Below are 13,649 nucleotides of genomic sequence, written 5' to 3' on the forward strand. Positions count from 1 at the left end.
CTATTGTCACAAATGGGGACACGGGTGGTCCAGTCGTCTAAGGCGCCGCGGTTCGCTGTGCAGATTTGCGTCACTTGGGCACGCCAGAAACCCATGGTTGTGGGTTCGAATACCGGTTCTTCCTGATCATGTTTTAAGGTTTGTCAGCACCATACCCGTACTCCTGGGTCTCACCGAAGTGGTAAATGTCTAAGACCTGCATAAAGTCGGGCTTTCAAGCTGACATGCCGTAATATGTAACTGGAATACTGTTAAAAGCGGCGTTAAACCCATCTCACTCACTAATGTAAGAAATGTTATATTTGGGATAATACTTTCTTAGGTTCTTTTAGGTTGAGTCCCATGCGGGATTCGAACCCACACACCTAATCGCCCAGCACACAAAGTCAGCGATCTAACCCACTCAGCCACCGAGGCTTCCTCAAAATGAAACTGGTAGCCTAGATCACGTACTTTGTGTACCCCTTTGACAAGTGTAAATTAGCACTTGGCCGAATGCCAGGAATACAAAATGTATCCTAAACTCTTGTACTTTTGTTATCCCAAATATAACATCCCGGGTGGGAGTCAACCCCAATAGGCACTAGAATATGAACTTTACTAAGAAAGTTATTAACACACGATGCCATTTAGAAAGAGGTCAGATGTAAAAAAAAGTTATATTTGGGATATAGAGATTACTACACGAGTGTCTGTCAGACACCATTTATCTTGCAACGAGTTGCTTCAAAAAGTCTCTAACGAGAGAAAGCGAGTTAGACGCGCTTTGAAACAACGAGTTGCATGATCAATAGTATCTGACAGACACGAGTGCAGTAATCTCTTTCTTACCCACCCTAAAATCGCACAAACGGTTCTAGACATATCAGTGACGTTGCAGAATTATCATTAGTGATTTAGACCGCCTCCGTGGTCTTGTGGTAGAGCGTCCGCCCGGAGAGCGGAAGGTCCAGGGTTCGATCCCGGGCCGCGTCATACAAAAAGACGTTAAAAGATTGTACTTGTTGTTACCCTGTCTGGCGCTCGGCATTAAGGGGCTAAAACAAGGACTGGTCGGAGTCAGTATACTGTGTCTGAGTGGAGTATTCATGTTAAACTGCGGCATGGTATCTCAGTGAGCTAGCACTATAAATCGGCATCAGTCCGGACTAGTACAAGCAGCCACACACATACACGTGCATGCACGTCGCTATATAAGTGCAATAATCTTGGACGCGACGTTAAACCCAATTTCACCTCACCTCAACTCATTAGTGATTGGATATAAACCATTAATATCATATTTTTGAAATTCATTTCTTCGAGTAAATATCCGACATTTAGATTTCTAAACACTCAGTAAATAACGCCGTGAATGGTGATTTGATTTTGTAATTTGTCAAAAATGGCGAGATTTACGATACGTACCTAATTTTCAGGGGTCATTTTCAGTAATTTTGCTTTGCCTGAAATGACAGTGAGTAATATCACAGAAGAAGAAGTGAATGAGTGTGCGTAGTGTATTTTGAATTGTATTCGACTTCGAAATGAGGGTTGAAGAGGAGTGAGTGAGTTAGTGAGTTAGGTTTTACGCCACTTTTAGCAATATTCCAGCAATATCACCGCGGGGGACACCAGAAATGGGCTTCACACATTGTACCCATGTCGGGAATCGAACCCGGGTCTTCTGCGTGACGAGCTAACGCTTTAACCACGAGGCTACCCGACCGCCCCGGGGCTGAAGAGGAGAGACATATATACTACTCAAAAGAAGTTAAGGATCACCAGATTCTTTCATAATGGGAAGGTTAATCTGTCATGGCATGAGAGATTAACTATTGTAATATGAAAGAATCAGGTGATCCTTAACTTCTTTTGAGTAGTATATGTTGTTGTGGGTTTACAATCTAAATAACGTAATGTTCAACACAGACGTAGGTGAACATTCGACCGAAGCACGAGCAACTTATAATGACTTACAATCAGGAAAGTAGTCCGTCATAATCTTATATCAGGTCATCACGGACCTGGAATTCGATCTCACACATATGTTTGATTCCAGTTAATTCAAATGGGTTTCTTACCCACAGGTGTGTAAGAAAACACTTTCTTAGTAAAGTACAGATTCTAGTACTTTTTTGGAGTTGAGTCCTATCCACACTGCCACCTAGTCGCCAATTTCAACAAAGTCAGATCGCTCAACACGCTGACTTTGTGTGATGGGCCACCTTACTAGCTAGGAACCGTGGGGACTTACAATACTTTTGCTACCTGCACGGTTCCACAGCAAGATTTACACCATCCCTTCAGCTGCTGCTGATGGTACGCAATGAAGCCATTAGTTAAAATAAACAAATATTCTACGTTTAAAACTGAGGTATGAATAATGTACTTTGAATGATGTGGCCTTACATTACCTTACTAAGAAAGTGTTTTCCTAGACATAACATTTGCTACACCTGACCGCATTGTGTATTTATGACCTACTCGGCAGTCTCGCCATTTAATACACGATTTCGGTCGCTGCCTCAGGACATACTGTCTTTTTCTCTGTACGGAGGAGTCGAACACTCAGAGAACAACATGTTTGAATTTTGCAAACCTGAGATTCAGTGATTTTATTCTGATGCTTCTGCCACAAAATATCTTCTTCTTTTTTTAAAAAACCCTAAAAAAACCGTCCACCGCCCCTCACTCACTCCACTCACTCACTCACTCACTCACTCACTCACTCACTCACTCACTCACTCGGGATCGGGTGGTCAGGCTCGCTGACTTGGTTTGATGCATGTCATCGTATTTAGATTGTGTGGATCGATGCTCATGATGTCAATCACTGGTCGAGACTCGATTATATACGTACCGCCGTCATATAGCTGGAATATAACTGAGTGCGGCGTTAAACAACAAACAAACAAACAAGTTAAACTGGTCTCCTATATCTACAGATCCCAAAAGGTGCCTACTGCCCACACCGCAAGAATACAAAGTCGCTGCCATCTTTGAACGATTTCTTCCACTATTATGCCGAGATTGTAATCCCCGAGGAAAAGAGCATCGGCTTTATCAAGGTGAGATTAACAGGTGTTTAAAGTGAGCGAGTATGGTTTTACGCCGCTTTTAGCAATATTCCAGCAATATCACGGCGGGGACACCAGAAATGGGCTTCACACATTGTACCCATGTCGGGAATCGAACCAGGGTCTTCGGCGTGACGAGCGAAAGCTTTAACCACCAGGCTACCCGAACGCCCCGTTTAAACCATATTAGGACATGATTTAAAACCCCAATGCGTTGGTCATGATGAGAGTGTGTTTCGTGTGACGCCTCCTTGAACAGTATGTCGGTTGTATCGCAGCGTGTCAACCTGAGGTTGGAGGAAAGGCGGAAGTGATACAAGTATTCCACGATTGTCACTTCGGTGAAACCACCGAGCACGTGACATACCTTGAAACATTATCAGGGCAAAGATTTAAACCCATTACAGAGCTTCAGTTAAGCAGCGTATTTGTGCAGTATATACCCCAAAAATATACAAAACCCAATTACCTTCACTTAACTTGCGTATAGCAACGCATGCATTAAATGAGAACACATGTGTATAAAAACAGCTCACGTAATCTCCCAATTAAACTTTTGCAGCACACGAACAACGGAGCCACTTTCCGGAGCACAATTACGAGCTAATTTACTTTCCGAGTCAAGCCTATATATCTAGAACAGTTATATACATCTAAAACATTATTTCACTTTTTTGAAATCTTAAAATGTTTTCTAGTTTTGGGAAAACAACCCATTAGTGTGATGAATAGATGAGTAAAAAAATGGTTACCCAATGAAACATGTAATAACCCAAATAAAATAGAAACTCCAGAGTAAGAACTCAATTGCCCACACAGTTATCTGGAGCTCTGCTATTATCATAGGTTTCTACCATGCGTGAGGGAGGCACAGACACAGACACGGTAGTGTAGTATGATGCATGTCTCCTTTTCCTAACCGATACTCCCCCAAAAAGAAACGCTCGGGTGAAAATATTTACATGCGTCGCCTTCACTTTAAATGATGTGTCTGAACCGAGGCAAATGTCAAACTGAACGTAAAACTTGGCATGATGAAAAGCTGTTGTCAAATATGACTGAAATAAATGTCATACAAAGGTTCACACAGAGATGCAGGTGTTGATATAGACAGCGTGATATGGCAGCGGTAACGTCAGTACCTGTCATGGTCACCATTGACCTGTATCACAGTTCTACAACGCTACTCTTTGACTGAATGAGTCGCTGAATTAGATCCTGTGGTATTCGTGGCCATGTTTCCTGCAATGCCCGGCGAGGCTGCGGAAGCGTTTGAGTCGGCGGTTGACGTCTTCGGATACGACGATCGGGTTCATTCGATAGATGTTCAATTGGGTATACCGCTGCAATTGGACCCGTGACGATCCGGGGGAGAATAGATCTTCACTAACCCATGCTTGCCGTAAGAGGCGACTATGCTTGTCGTATGAGGCGACTAACGGGATTGGGTGGTCGGGCTCGCTGACTTGGTTGATGCATGTCATTAATCCCAATTGCGTGGATCGATGTTCATGATGTCAATCACTGGATTGTCTGACTCGATTATATACAGACCGCCATCATATAGCTGGAATATTGCTGAGTGCGGCGTTTAACAACAAACAAATAAACAAACAAATCAATTGGGCTTAAATCGGGCAGTACCACCCTTTTATACTCAACACCTCTACCATCGGCATTCAGATGTTATTCCACTCATATTTCGTGACAATTTCGAAAAATCGGTTTAAATTTATTCTAAAATAATTAATTACCAAATAGTATGTTTGGGCCATGAAATGCAATCCAAACTCACTGTAAAGTGACATTTATGAAATAAGTAACATCATCAATCATTGTAGGCGAAATATCAGGAATGTTTTTAAAGAAAATCACCTGTGCGTTTCCGTTTTGGGAAAGTATGTTTGTTTTATTGGACCCATGGGAAAAATGTCAATAGATAAACAAATTAAACACCAACATGTAATTAAACCAATATTACTCATGCAAATATTGAACGTTTACTACTTTGGTTGGGGGGCTGACAAACCTTGATATATCAGCCTCATCTGGTATTCTACAATGTTTGTTAGCAACATATAAACAAGAACAGCATACACAGGGTCATGTGTAGTCACAGCATTGACAGGGTCATGTGTAGTCACAGCATGGACAGGGTCATGTGTAGTCACATCATGCACAGGGTCATGTGTCGTCACAGCATACACAGGGTCATGTGTCGTCACAGCATGCACATGCCTGAGGTCCGCCTGATTCTATTACTGCGTCACGTTTATAAGGAGGGATATATTTTGATGTTACTACGAATCCCGGTGCGCCCCGATTATGCTTCTAGGTTTGTCGGCACCATACCCTGCTCGTGGGTTTCACCAAAGTGGTTAACATCGAAGACCTGCATCACTTCCTCCCACATTAAGCTGACACCCCGAGAGACCAAATGAAATAATGGTCACGTCCTGACATTAAATGATTAAATGTTATCTAGTTTCTTTTCATTTGCAGGAGAGTTACGACTACACAATCAACCTGGTGAGCTACAAGTACTATCCCCCGGCCCACTCCCCATACGGCACCGACGTCCTCGTGGAGGTGCACGACTACAACACAGGTGAGCTATGCAGTATATCGCCCCACAACACAAGTGGGTTACGTACAATACATTCCTACAATACAGGGGAGTTATACACCATATTTCCCTCTACAACACAGTCGAGTGATACAGCAAATCTCCCTCTACAACACAGGCGTATTATACACCATATCTCCCCCTACAACACAGAGGGGTTATACACCCTATTTCCCTCTACAACACAGTCGAGTGATACACCAAATCTCCCTACACAACAGGGGCGAATTATACACCATATCTCCCCCTCAACACAGGCGAGTTATACACCATATCTCCCTCGACAGCAAAGGCGAGTTATACACCATATCTCCCCCTACAACAGAGGCAAGTTATACATCATATCTCCCTCTACAGGGCAGACGTGTTATACATCATATCTCCCCCTACAACACAGGCGAATTATACACCATATCTCCCCCTACAACACAGGGGAGTTATACACCATATCTCCCTCTACAACACAGGCGAGTTATACATCATATCTCCCTCTACAACACAGGGGAGTTATACACCATATCTCCCCCTACAACACAGGCGAGTTATACACCATATATCCCTCTACAACACAGTCGAGTTATACACCATATCTCCCACTACAACACAGTCGAGTTATACACCATATCTCCCACTACAACACAGGCGAGTTATACACCATATCTCCCTCTACAACACAAGGGAGTTATACACCATATCTCCCTCTACAACACAAGGGAGTTATACACCATATCTCCCTCTACAACACAGTCGAGTTATACACCATATCTCCCACTACAACTCAGGCGAGTTATACACCATATCTCCTTACAACACAGGCAAGTTATACACCATATCTCCCTCTACAACACAAGGGAGTTATACACCATATCTCCCTCTACAACACAAGGGAGTTATACACCATATCTCCCTCTACAACACAGTCGAGTTATACACCATATCTCCCACTACAACTCAGGCGAGTTATACACCATATCTCCTTACAACACAGGCGAGTTATACACCATATCTCCCTACAACACAGGCAAGTTATACACCATATCTCCCTACAACACAGGCGAGTTATACACCATATCTCCTTACAACACAGTCGAGTTATACATCATACCTCCCCCAACAACACAGGCAAGTTATGCACCATATCTCCCTACAACTCAGGCAAGTTATACACCATATCTCCCTACAGTACAGGTGAGTTATGCACCATATCTCCCTACAACACAGGCAAGTTATACACCATATCTCCCTACAGTACAGGTAAGTTATACACCATATCTCCCTACAACACAGGTAAGTCATACACGATATCTCCCTACAACACAGGTAAGTCATACACCATATCTCCCTACAACACAGGTAAGTCATACACCATATCTCCCTACAGTACAGGTAAGTTATACACCATATCTCCCTACAACACAGGTAAGTCATACACCATATCTCCCTACAACACAGGTGAGTAATACACCATATCTCCCTACAACAACGGCGAGTTATACACCATATAAGCCTACAACACATGCGAGTTATACACCATATCTCATAACTTGTTTAGAAGTCATTGTCACGGGAAGCCCAGCTGGGCAGGCGAGCAGACGACGCACTAAGGGACGTAACTCTAATTTCTTACCACCCGGGCTGATATCAAACGGCCATTCAAAATGCATTGACAAGCCATTTGAACCCGGCGGTGGGTGTAATACGGGTCTGGTTATGACACCCCCTGTGATATGACCGTCTCTATGTTGGCTCTATCGCTCATGCAAACTGCATCATAGCATTGATAGGTATATGATAAAACAAACTAGTGAGGTACTTGTGTAGATGTATACAGCGAGCCTAAAACGCATTCGAGGATATACAAGTATCGATAACATGTTGTCACATTGAGTCAACTAGTCTGCGGCTAGTCTGCTGCTAGTCTGGTGCTAGTCTGTTCCTCCGCTCCAGGTGTGGCCTATATAACTGACCCTATGCTGGGCAACTGTTCCGCCAGGCGTATTGAAAGTACCAGTTTGGACGCCCATGTCATCAACGGCAACGACGTCCGCATCCGAACATCGCAGGAATTTTTCAACTTCAACAACGCAAGTTACCACTACATCGGAGAGGTAAGTCTGTGTTAAATGATCGTCTATTGAAATCAGTTTTGTTTGTTTGTTTGTTGTTTAACACCGCACTCAGCAACATTACAGCTATATGACGGCTGTCTGTAAATAATCGAGTCTGGACGAGACAATCCAGTGACTGATGTCATGAGCATCGATCTACGCAAATGGGATACGATTCCATGCATCAACCAAGTCAGCGAGCCTGACAACCCGATCCCGTTAGTTGCCTCTTACGATAAGCATAGTCGTTTCATAGTCAGAAGACCCGTTTAACCTAAGTAAGGAACGTGTCAGCATTAGGGTAAGTAGATGTAGCCACTAGGCTACCCATCTGCCCAGAGATGACAGGAAACGTTGCGTATCTTATGTTTCTATGTATACGTTCTCGTCCGCAGCGGACCGTGCGGAACGTGAAGTGCGACGTGTGGACTGCGTTGCGGCATGACTGGCCGGCAGGGGTCACGGGGGTCAACTCCACGTTTGAGTGGTACTTTGCTCAGGTACTGACTGACCACAGGTGACTCAATATATGTATAGCGATATATTTGAGAGTGAGTGAGTGTTGTTTTACGCCGCTTTTAGCAATATTCCAGCAATATCACGGCGGGGAGCACCAGAAATAGGCGTCACACATTGTACCCATGCAGTAAATCGAACCCGGGTCTTCGGTGTGACGGGAGAACGCTTTAACCACAAGGCATAACTCAATGCATAACTCACGGAAAAGGATAAGAAATAGCTAAATGTCAAGGTAGCACTGGCAGCTGCAACACTGTGTAGGGATTATCCAAAGCCGCATCAGCAGTGTTGTAGCTGTTCCAATTAGCGCTGGTTGATGTTGATCGTTGTTTAACGCCGCACTTAGCAATATTCCAGCTATATGACCGTGGTCTGTAAATAATCGAGTCTGGACCAGACAACCCAATGATTGACATCATGAGCATCGATCTACGCAATTGGGATATGATGACGTGCATCAACCAAGTCAGAGAGTCTGACCACCCGATCCCGTTATTCGCCTCTTACAACAAGCATGCTCGCCTTTTATGACAAGCACTTGTTGCTGAAGACGTATTCTAACCCGGATCTGAACGGGTCGCTAGTAGTAATAGTGGTGGTGGTGGTAGTTGTAGGAGCAGTAGTTGTAGTAGTAGTGGTACTGGTGGTGGTGGTAGTTGTAGTAGCAGTAGTTGTAGTAGTAGTGATACTGGTGGTGGTGGTAGTTGTAGTAGCAGTAGTTGTAGTAGTAGTGGTACTGGTGGTGGTGGTAGTTGTAGGAGCAGTAGTTGTAGTAGTAGTGGTACTGGTGGTGGTGGTAGTTGTAGTAGCAGTAGTTGTAGTAGTAGTGATACTGGTGGTGGTGGTAGTTGTAGTAGCAGTAGTTGTAGTAGTAGTGATACTGGTGGTGGTGGTAGTTGTAGTAGCAGTAGTTGTAGTAGTAGTGGTACTGGTGGTGGTGGTAGTTGTAGCAGCAGTAGTTGTAGTAGTAGTGGTACTGGTGGTGGTGGTAGTTGTAGCAGCAGCACTAGTTGTAGATGTAGTAGTGGAATTATTACCAAACACCTTCCGCAAGTACAGTAAGGTGTGTGCACGAATTCCTTCCCTTGCATGACGCCAATTTTAGCATCCTCGCTCTTTGAAATAAAAGCTGTCGTATGTTCATGTAACTTGTTGTCACCAAAACTAATGATTAATATGAATAATTTTATGATTAAAGCCACACTAACAATTTTATTCACTGGATGTTTTCTTATTGTACATAAGACTACACTGTTTTTGTTTCTTGTTTAACGATGCATTCAGCAATATTCCAACTATATGACGGCGGTCTGTAAATAGTGAGTGAGTGAGTGAGTATGGTTTTACGCCGCTTTTAGCAATATTCCAGCAAGATCACGGCGGGGGACACCAGAAATGGGCTTCACACATTGTACCCATGTCGGGAATCGAACCCGGGTCTTCGGCGTGACGAGTTAACGCTTTAACCACTAGGCTACCCGACCGCTCGGTCTGTAAATAATCAAATCTGGACCAGACAATCCAGTGATTGATATCAGCTGGAATACGATGACATGCATCAACCACCCGATCCCGTTAGCCGCCTCTTCCAAGCATTGGTTGTTGAAGGCCTTTTCTAATCCGGATCTTCAGTAGTAGTAGTAGTAGTAGTAGTTTTAGTAGTAGTAGTAGTAGTAGTTTTAGTAGTAGTAGTAGAGGTAGTAGCAGCAGCAGTAGTAGTAATAGTAGTATTTTTGGTAGTAGTAGTATTAGTGGTAATAATAGAAGTAGTAGTAGCAGTAATAGTAGTAGCAGAAGGGGTAGTAGAAGTAGAGGTATTTTTTGTAGTGGCAGTAGAGGTAGCAGTAGTAGTTGTAGTAATAGTAGTAGCAGCAGTTGCAGAAGTAGTGGTAGTAGTAGTTTTAGTAGTAGCAGTAGTAGTAGTAGTATTTTTGGTAGTAGTAGTAGTAGTAGTAGCAGTAGTAGCAGTGTGTCTGACGGGTGCTATACGCTGCTGCAGCCCCAGGTGACGGAGGAGATCGGCTACAATAACGCGGAGACCAAGGTGCCCGTCATGCTTGAGGTCACAGTCGCCATGGTAAGTTATTGTGTTTTTACCTAAACGTCCTCTGATTTCACATACACTGCTGGATCTTTGTTTTTATATTAAACTGTGGAACATACGGGCTTCACAGAACAGTTCTTGCCTTTATCACATTCATTGCCATGGCAACAATACAACAAAGTTAACATCATGCAGCGTATTGAAGCTCTGACCGACAGTCTGCTTCAGTTTGAAAATACAGTCAAGTCCCGTTAATCCGACATGGTTGGTTGCACATGAGTATGTCTGATTAACGAGTATGTCGGATAAATGAAATTAAGTGGTATGTATATTCGTGATCGAAAATCGGACAACTACACGATAGATAACTCCTGCAAACACGTAATAAAAAATGAAATATGAAATAATCAAATTGTTGTTACAGTGTTAGCGGAATAAGTTTTCTAGGCATGCAACCTCTAAAGCTTAACACAATATTACTGTTGACTGATTCAAAATACTTTTGAAAGAACTGTCTGGAATGGATGTGTACTTCCTGTTATCTCATTGGTCGGTCAAAGTTCGCGAAAGATCATCCTGACGTGACCTGTAATGGGATGTCCTCAGCGGAAGCTGATTTTTTTAGATAAATTTAGCATGTGATTTTTTAATAGTGAGTTTGGTTTAACGCCTCTTTTAACAGTATTCCAGTTATATCACGGCGTGTCAGCATAATGTGGGAGGAAAGCCCGAAGTGATGCAGGTCTCAAACGTTTACTACTTCGTTGAAACCCACGAGCACGGGTATGGTGCTGACAAACCTAGAAACATAATTGGGGCGAACTGGGATTGGAACCCACAATCATAGGTTTCTGGTATGCCCAAGGGACGCAACTCGCGGCCCCCTTAGACGACTGGGCCACCCGTGCCCCCGGTCCCTCAGATGAATCGGACACATTGGTAAACGGGGAGCCGGCAACTAAAAATATGTGCGATGAAACCCAAACGCTATAAATGTGCCACGTGTGATGCAGACTCAACAGAACGCCCACTTCGTGTACAACTTCTACGACTACGACGAGGACCAGCCTATGATTTGGAATTTCGACATCAGCCCGTGTTTCAACTACCTTCACAGAAAGTCCTTCAAGTTCGCCCTCCCCGGTCAGTGCCCGACAGCCTGGAGCACGAGGGGTACAGACGGTTTTATGCCCCCGGCTCGTGGTATAAAAACTAACGCCAGACGCAATAAACCCCATGTACCCCTCGTGATCCTGCTTCATCGAATTTATCTTACCGACAAGTTATAATATGACATTGTAAAGTAATTCAAATAAATTCCAAATTGATAGAAAACAGATGTTCGATTGAACAGAGGTGAGCTTCCGCTATGTCACGTGACGTCCATTGGCTCGGAAAAAGAGTCTGGCTTTTTGCTTTGAAGCGGGGTATAAAGGATTTATTCTGTCTCTCGGAAATGCACGTGCAGCCTATAGTGCTCGTGGCAGGGTAGAAAAGATTTATTTCCCCCGCTGAGAAATTTATTAAAATCCAAGGCCGGTAACAAAGTATTTTATCAAAATCACCTGCCATTCTGACAAGGAGGTATGATAGACGCAGTTATACACGTGTTAAGTTTAACAAGAACATCTTCACAACCATCAATTCTCTTACTTCTAACTTCTGGTGCCCCCGCTGTGATATTTTTGGAATACTGCTAAAAGCGGCGTAAAACCGAACTCACACTCTTACTTCTCGCTTGGAATATTCCAGGCAGCTTCCGTCAGGTCGTGAAGGTTGATGAGGACTTGTTCAAGTATTACCTTATAATGGAGGTACAGGCTGTTACAGACGTCACCCCTCTCAGGATCAACAACATCAGGGTAAGGTAGGCTACAAACAGGTACAAAGGTTGGAGACTCGTGAAGATCCGGGGTAGAATTCAGCAACCCATGCTTGCCGTAAAAGGCGACTATATGCTTGTCGTAAGAGGCGACTAACGGGATCGGGTGGTCAGACACGATGACTTGGTTGATGCATGTCATCGTATCCCAATTGCGTGGATCGATGCTCATGATGTCGATCACTGGATTGTCTGGTCCAGACTCGATTATTTACAGACCGCCGTCATACTGCTGGAATATTGCCGAGTGCGGCGCTAGGCAACAAATAAACAAACAAAGGTGTCCAAAAAGCCTCTAAGCGCTACGACGTTTTAAACCACGTCGTGAACCGACACTTAAATATGCGTGCCGCTTCACAAAATGTCCTAACTTTACACCTTATCGTAAACAACCTCCTAACCTACGATAGGTTAGGTCCACATGTAATTAGCCTTCGACATCCTAAGTCAGCGCCTTATATGGCGACACTTTTGAGAATTGAAGAAATTTTGAACAGGAGAAACTTTTGTCGAGAGCGAAGTTTCAGGGACAGGACTAAGTAGATAAGCGAGTGTGTACGTTGGGTTTCACGCCTCTTTTAACTGCATTCCAGTTATATCAGGGCGTGTCAGCTTAACGTGGGAGGAAATCCCGAATTAATGCAGGTCTCCCGACTCCCGAGCATGGTGCTGTCAAACCAGGAAACATAATCGGGGAGAAACGGGAATCGAACCCACAATCATATGTACGCGCCCAAGCAACGAAACAGTGCACGATGACTTGCGGCACCTTAGACGACTGGGCCACCCATACCCCAAGTAGATAAAATAATGTTACTACGATGTGTTCCTATTATTGCAAGGCGTGATGCTCGTTGTTTCCTCGTCACAGGTAGACTACGATCAAACCGATCTCATTGTGTCCTTCACCTTGCTAGACGTTCCGCCGCTCTCTGGTGACGTCACAAGCCACGTGATCGAAGTAACTCTGGCGGCTGCAGTCACGAAACTGACTACGGCCGTCAACCAGGGGAAATTCAAATTGCGGATTGTGTCTCCAAGTTTAAATGGCGTAAGCTGATTTCTTACACTGTTCACAGAATAATGTGCGAAACTAAACGAAGCTTTGACTTGGAGTATAATAATGTTACTGCGAGCTTCCGCTGCAACTACTGCTATTTTAACAAACCCAACCACTACTGCTACAGCTACTACAGCTACAACTACTACAACGACTGCTTATGTCACAACTACTCCTTCCCATGTAACAAATGTCATATTTGGGATAACACTTTCTTAGTAAACTACAGATTCTAGTTCTTTTGGGGGTTGAGTCCCATCCGACAAAGTCGCCAGTACACAAAATCAGCGATCTAACCCACTCAGTCACCGAAAAAAATGAATGTCAGACAACTGGTATTCTAGATCACGT

The 13,649-nt window shown here is 43.8% G+C and overlaps 1 protein-coding gene across 1 annotated transcript in view; it reads left to right on the forward strand.

The window, feature by feature from the left end:
• Nucleotides 1-13,649, forward strand: part of LOC124150295 — a 28,939-nt gene that overhangs the window by 11,238 nt on the left and 4,052 nt on the right. Inside the window, exons 6-13 of the mRNA XM_048380871.1 lie at nt 2,928-3,050; nt 5,562-5,667; nt 7,633-7,793; nt 8,189-8,293; nt 10,312-10,389; nt 11,370-11,499; nt 12,109-12,218; nt 13,110-13,289. Coding sequence (XP_048236828.1) covers nt 2,928-3,050; nt 5,562-5,667; nt 7,633-7,793; nt 8,189-8,293; nt 10,312-10,389; nt 11,370-11,499; nt 12,109-12,218; nt 13,110-13,289 — 993 coding nt within the window. The remainder of the gene's footprint in view (nt 1-2,927; nt 3,051-5,561; nt 5,668-7,632; nt 7,794-8,188; nt 8,294-10,311; nt 10,390-11,369; nt 11,500-12,108; nt 12,219-13,109; nt 13,290-13,649) is intronic.

The sequence above is a fragment of the Haliotis rufescens genome, unplaced genomic scaffold (assembly GCF_023055435.1).
Source record: "Haliotis rufescens isolate VD_foot unplaced genomic scaffold, xgHalRufe1.0.p SCAF_33, whole genome shotgun sequence".
In the NCBI taxonomy this organism is placed as follows: Eukaryota; Metazoa; Mollusca; class Gastropoda; order Lepetellida; family Haliotidae; genus Haliotis; species Haliotis rufescens.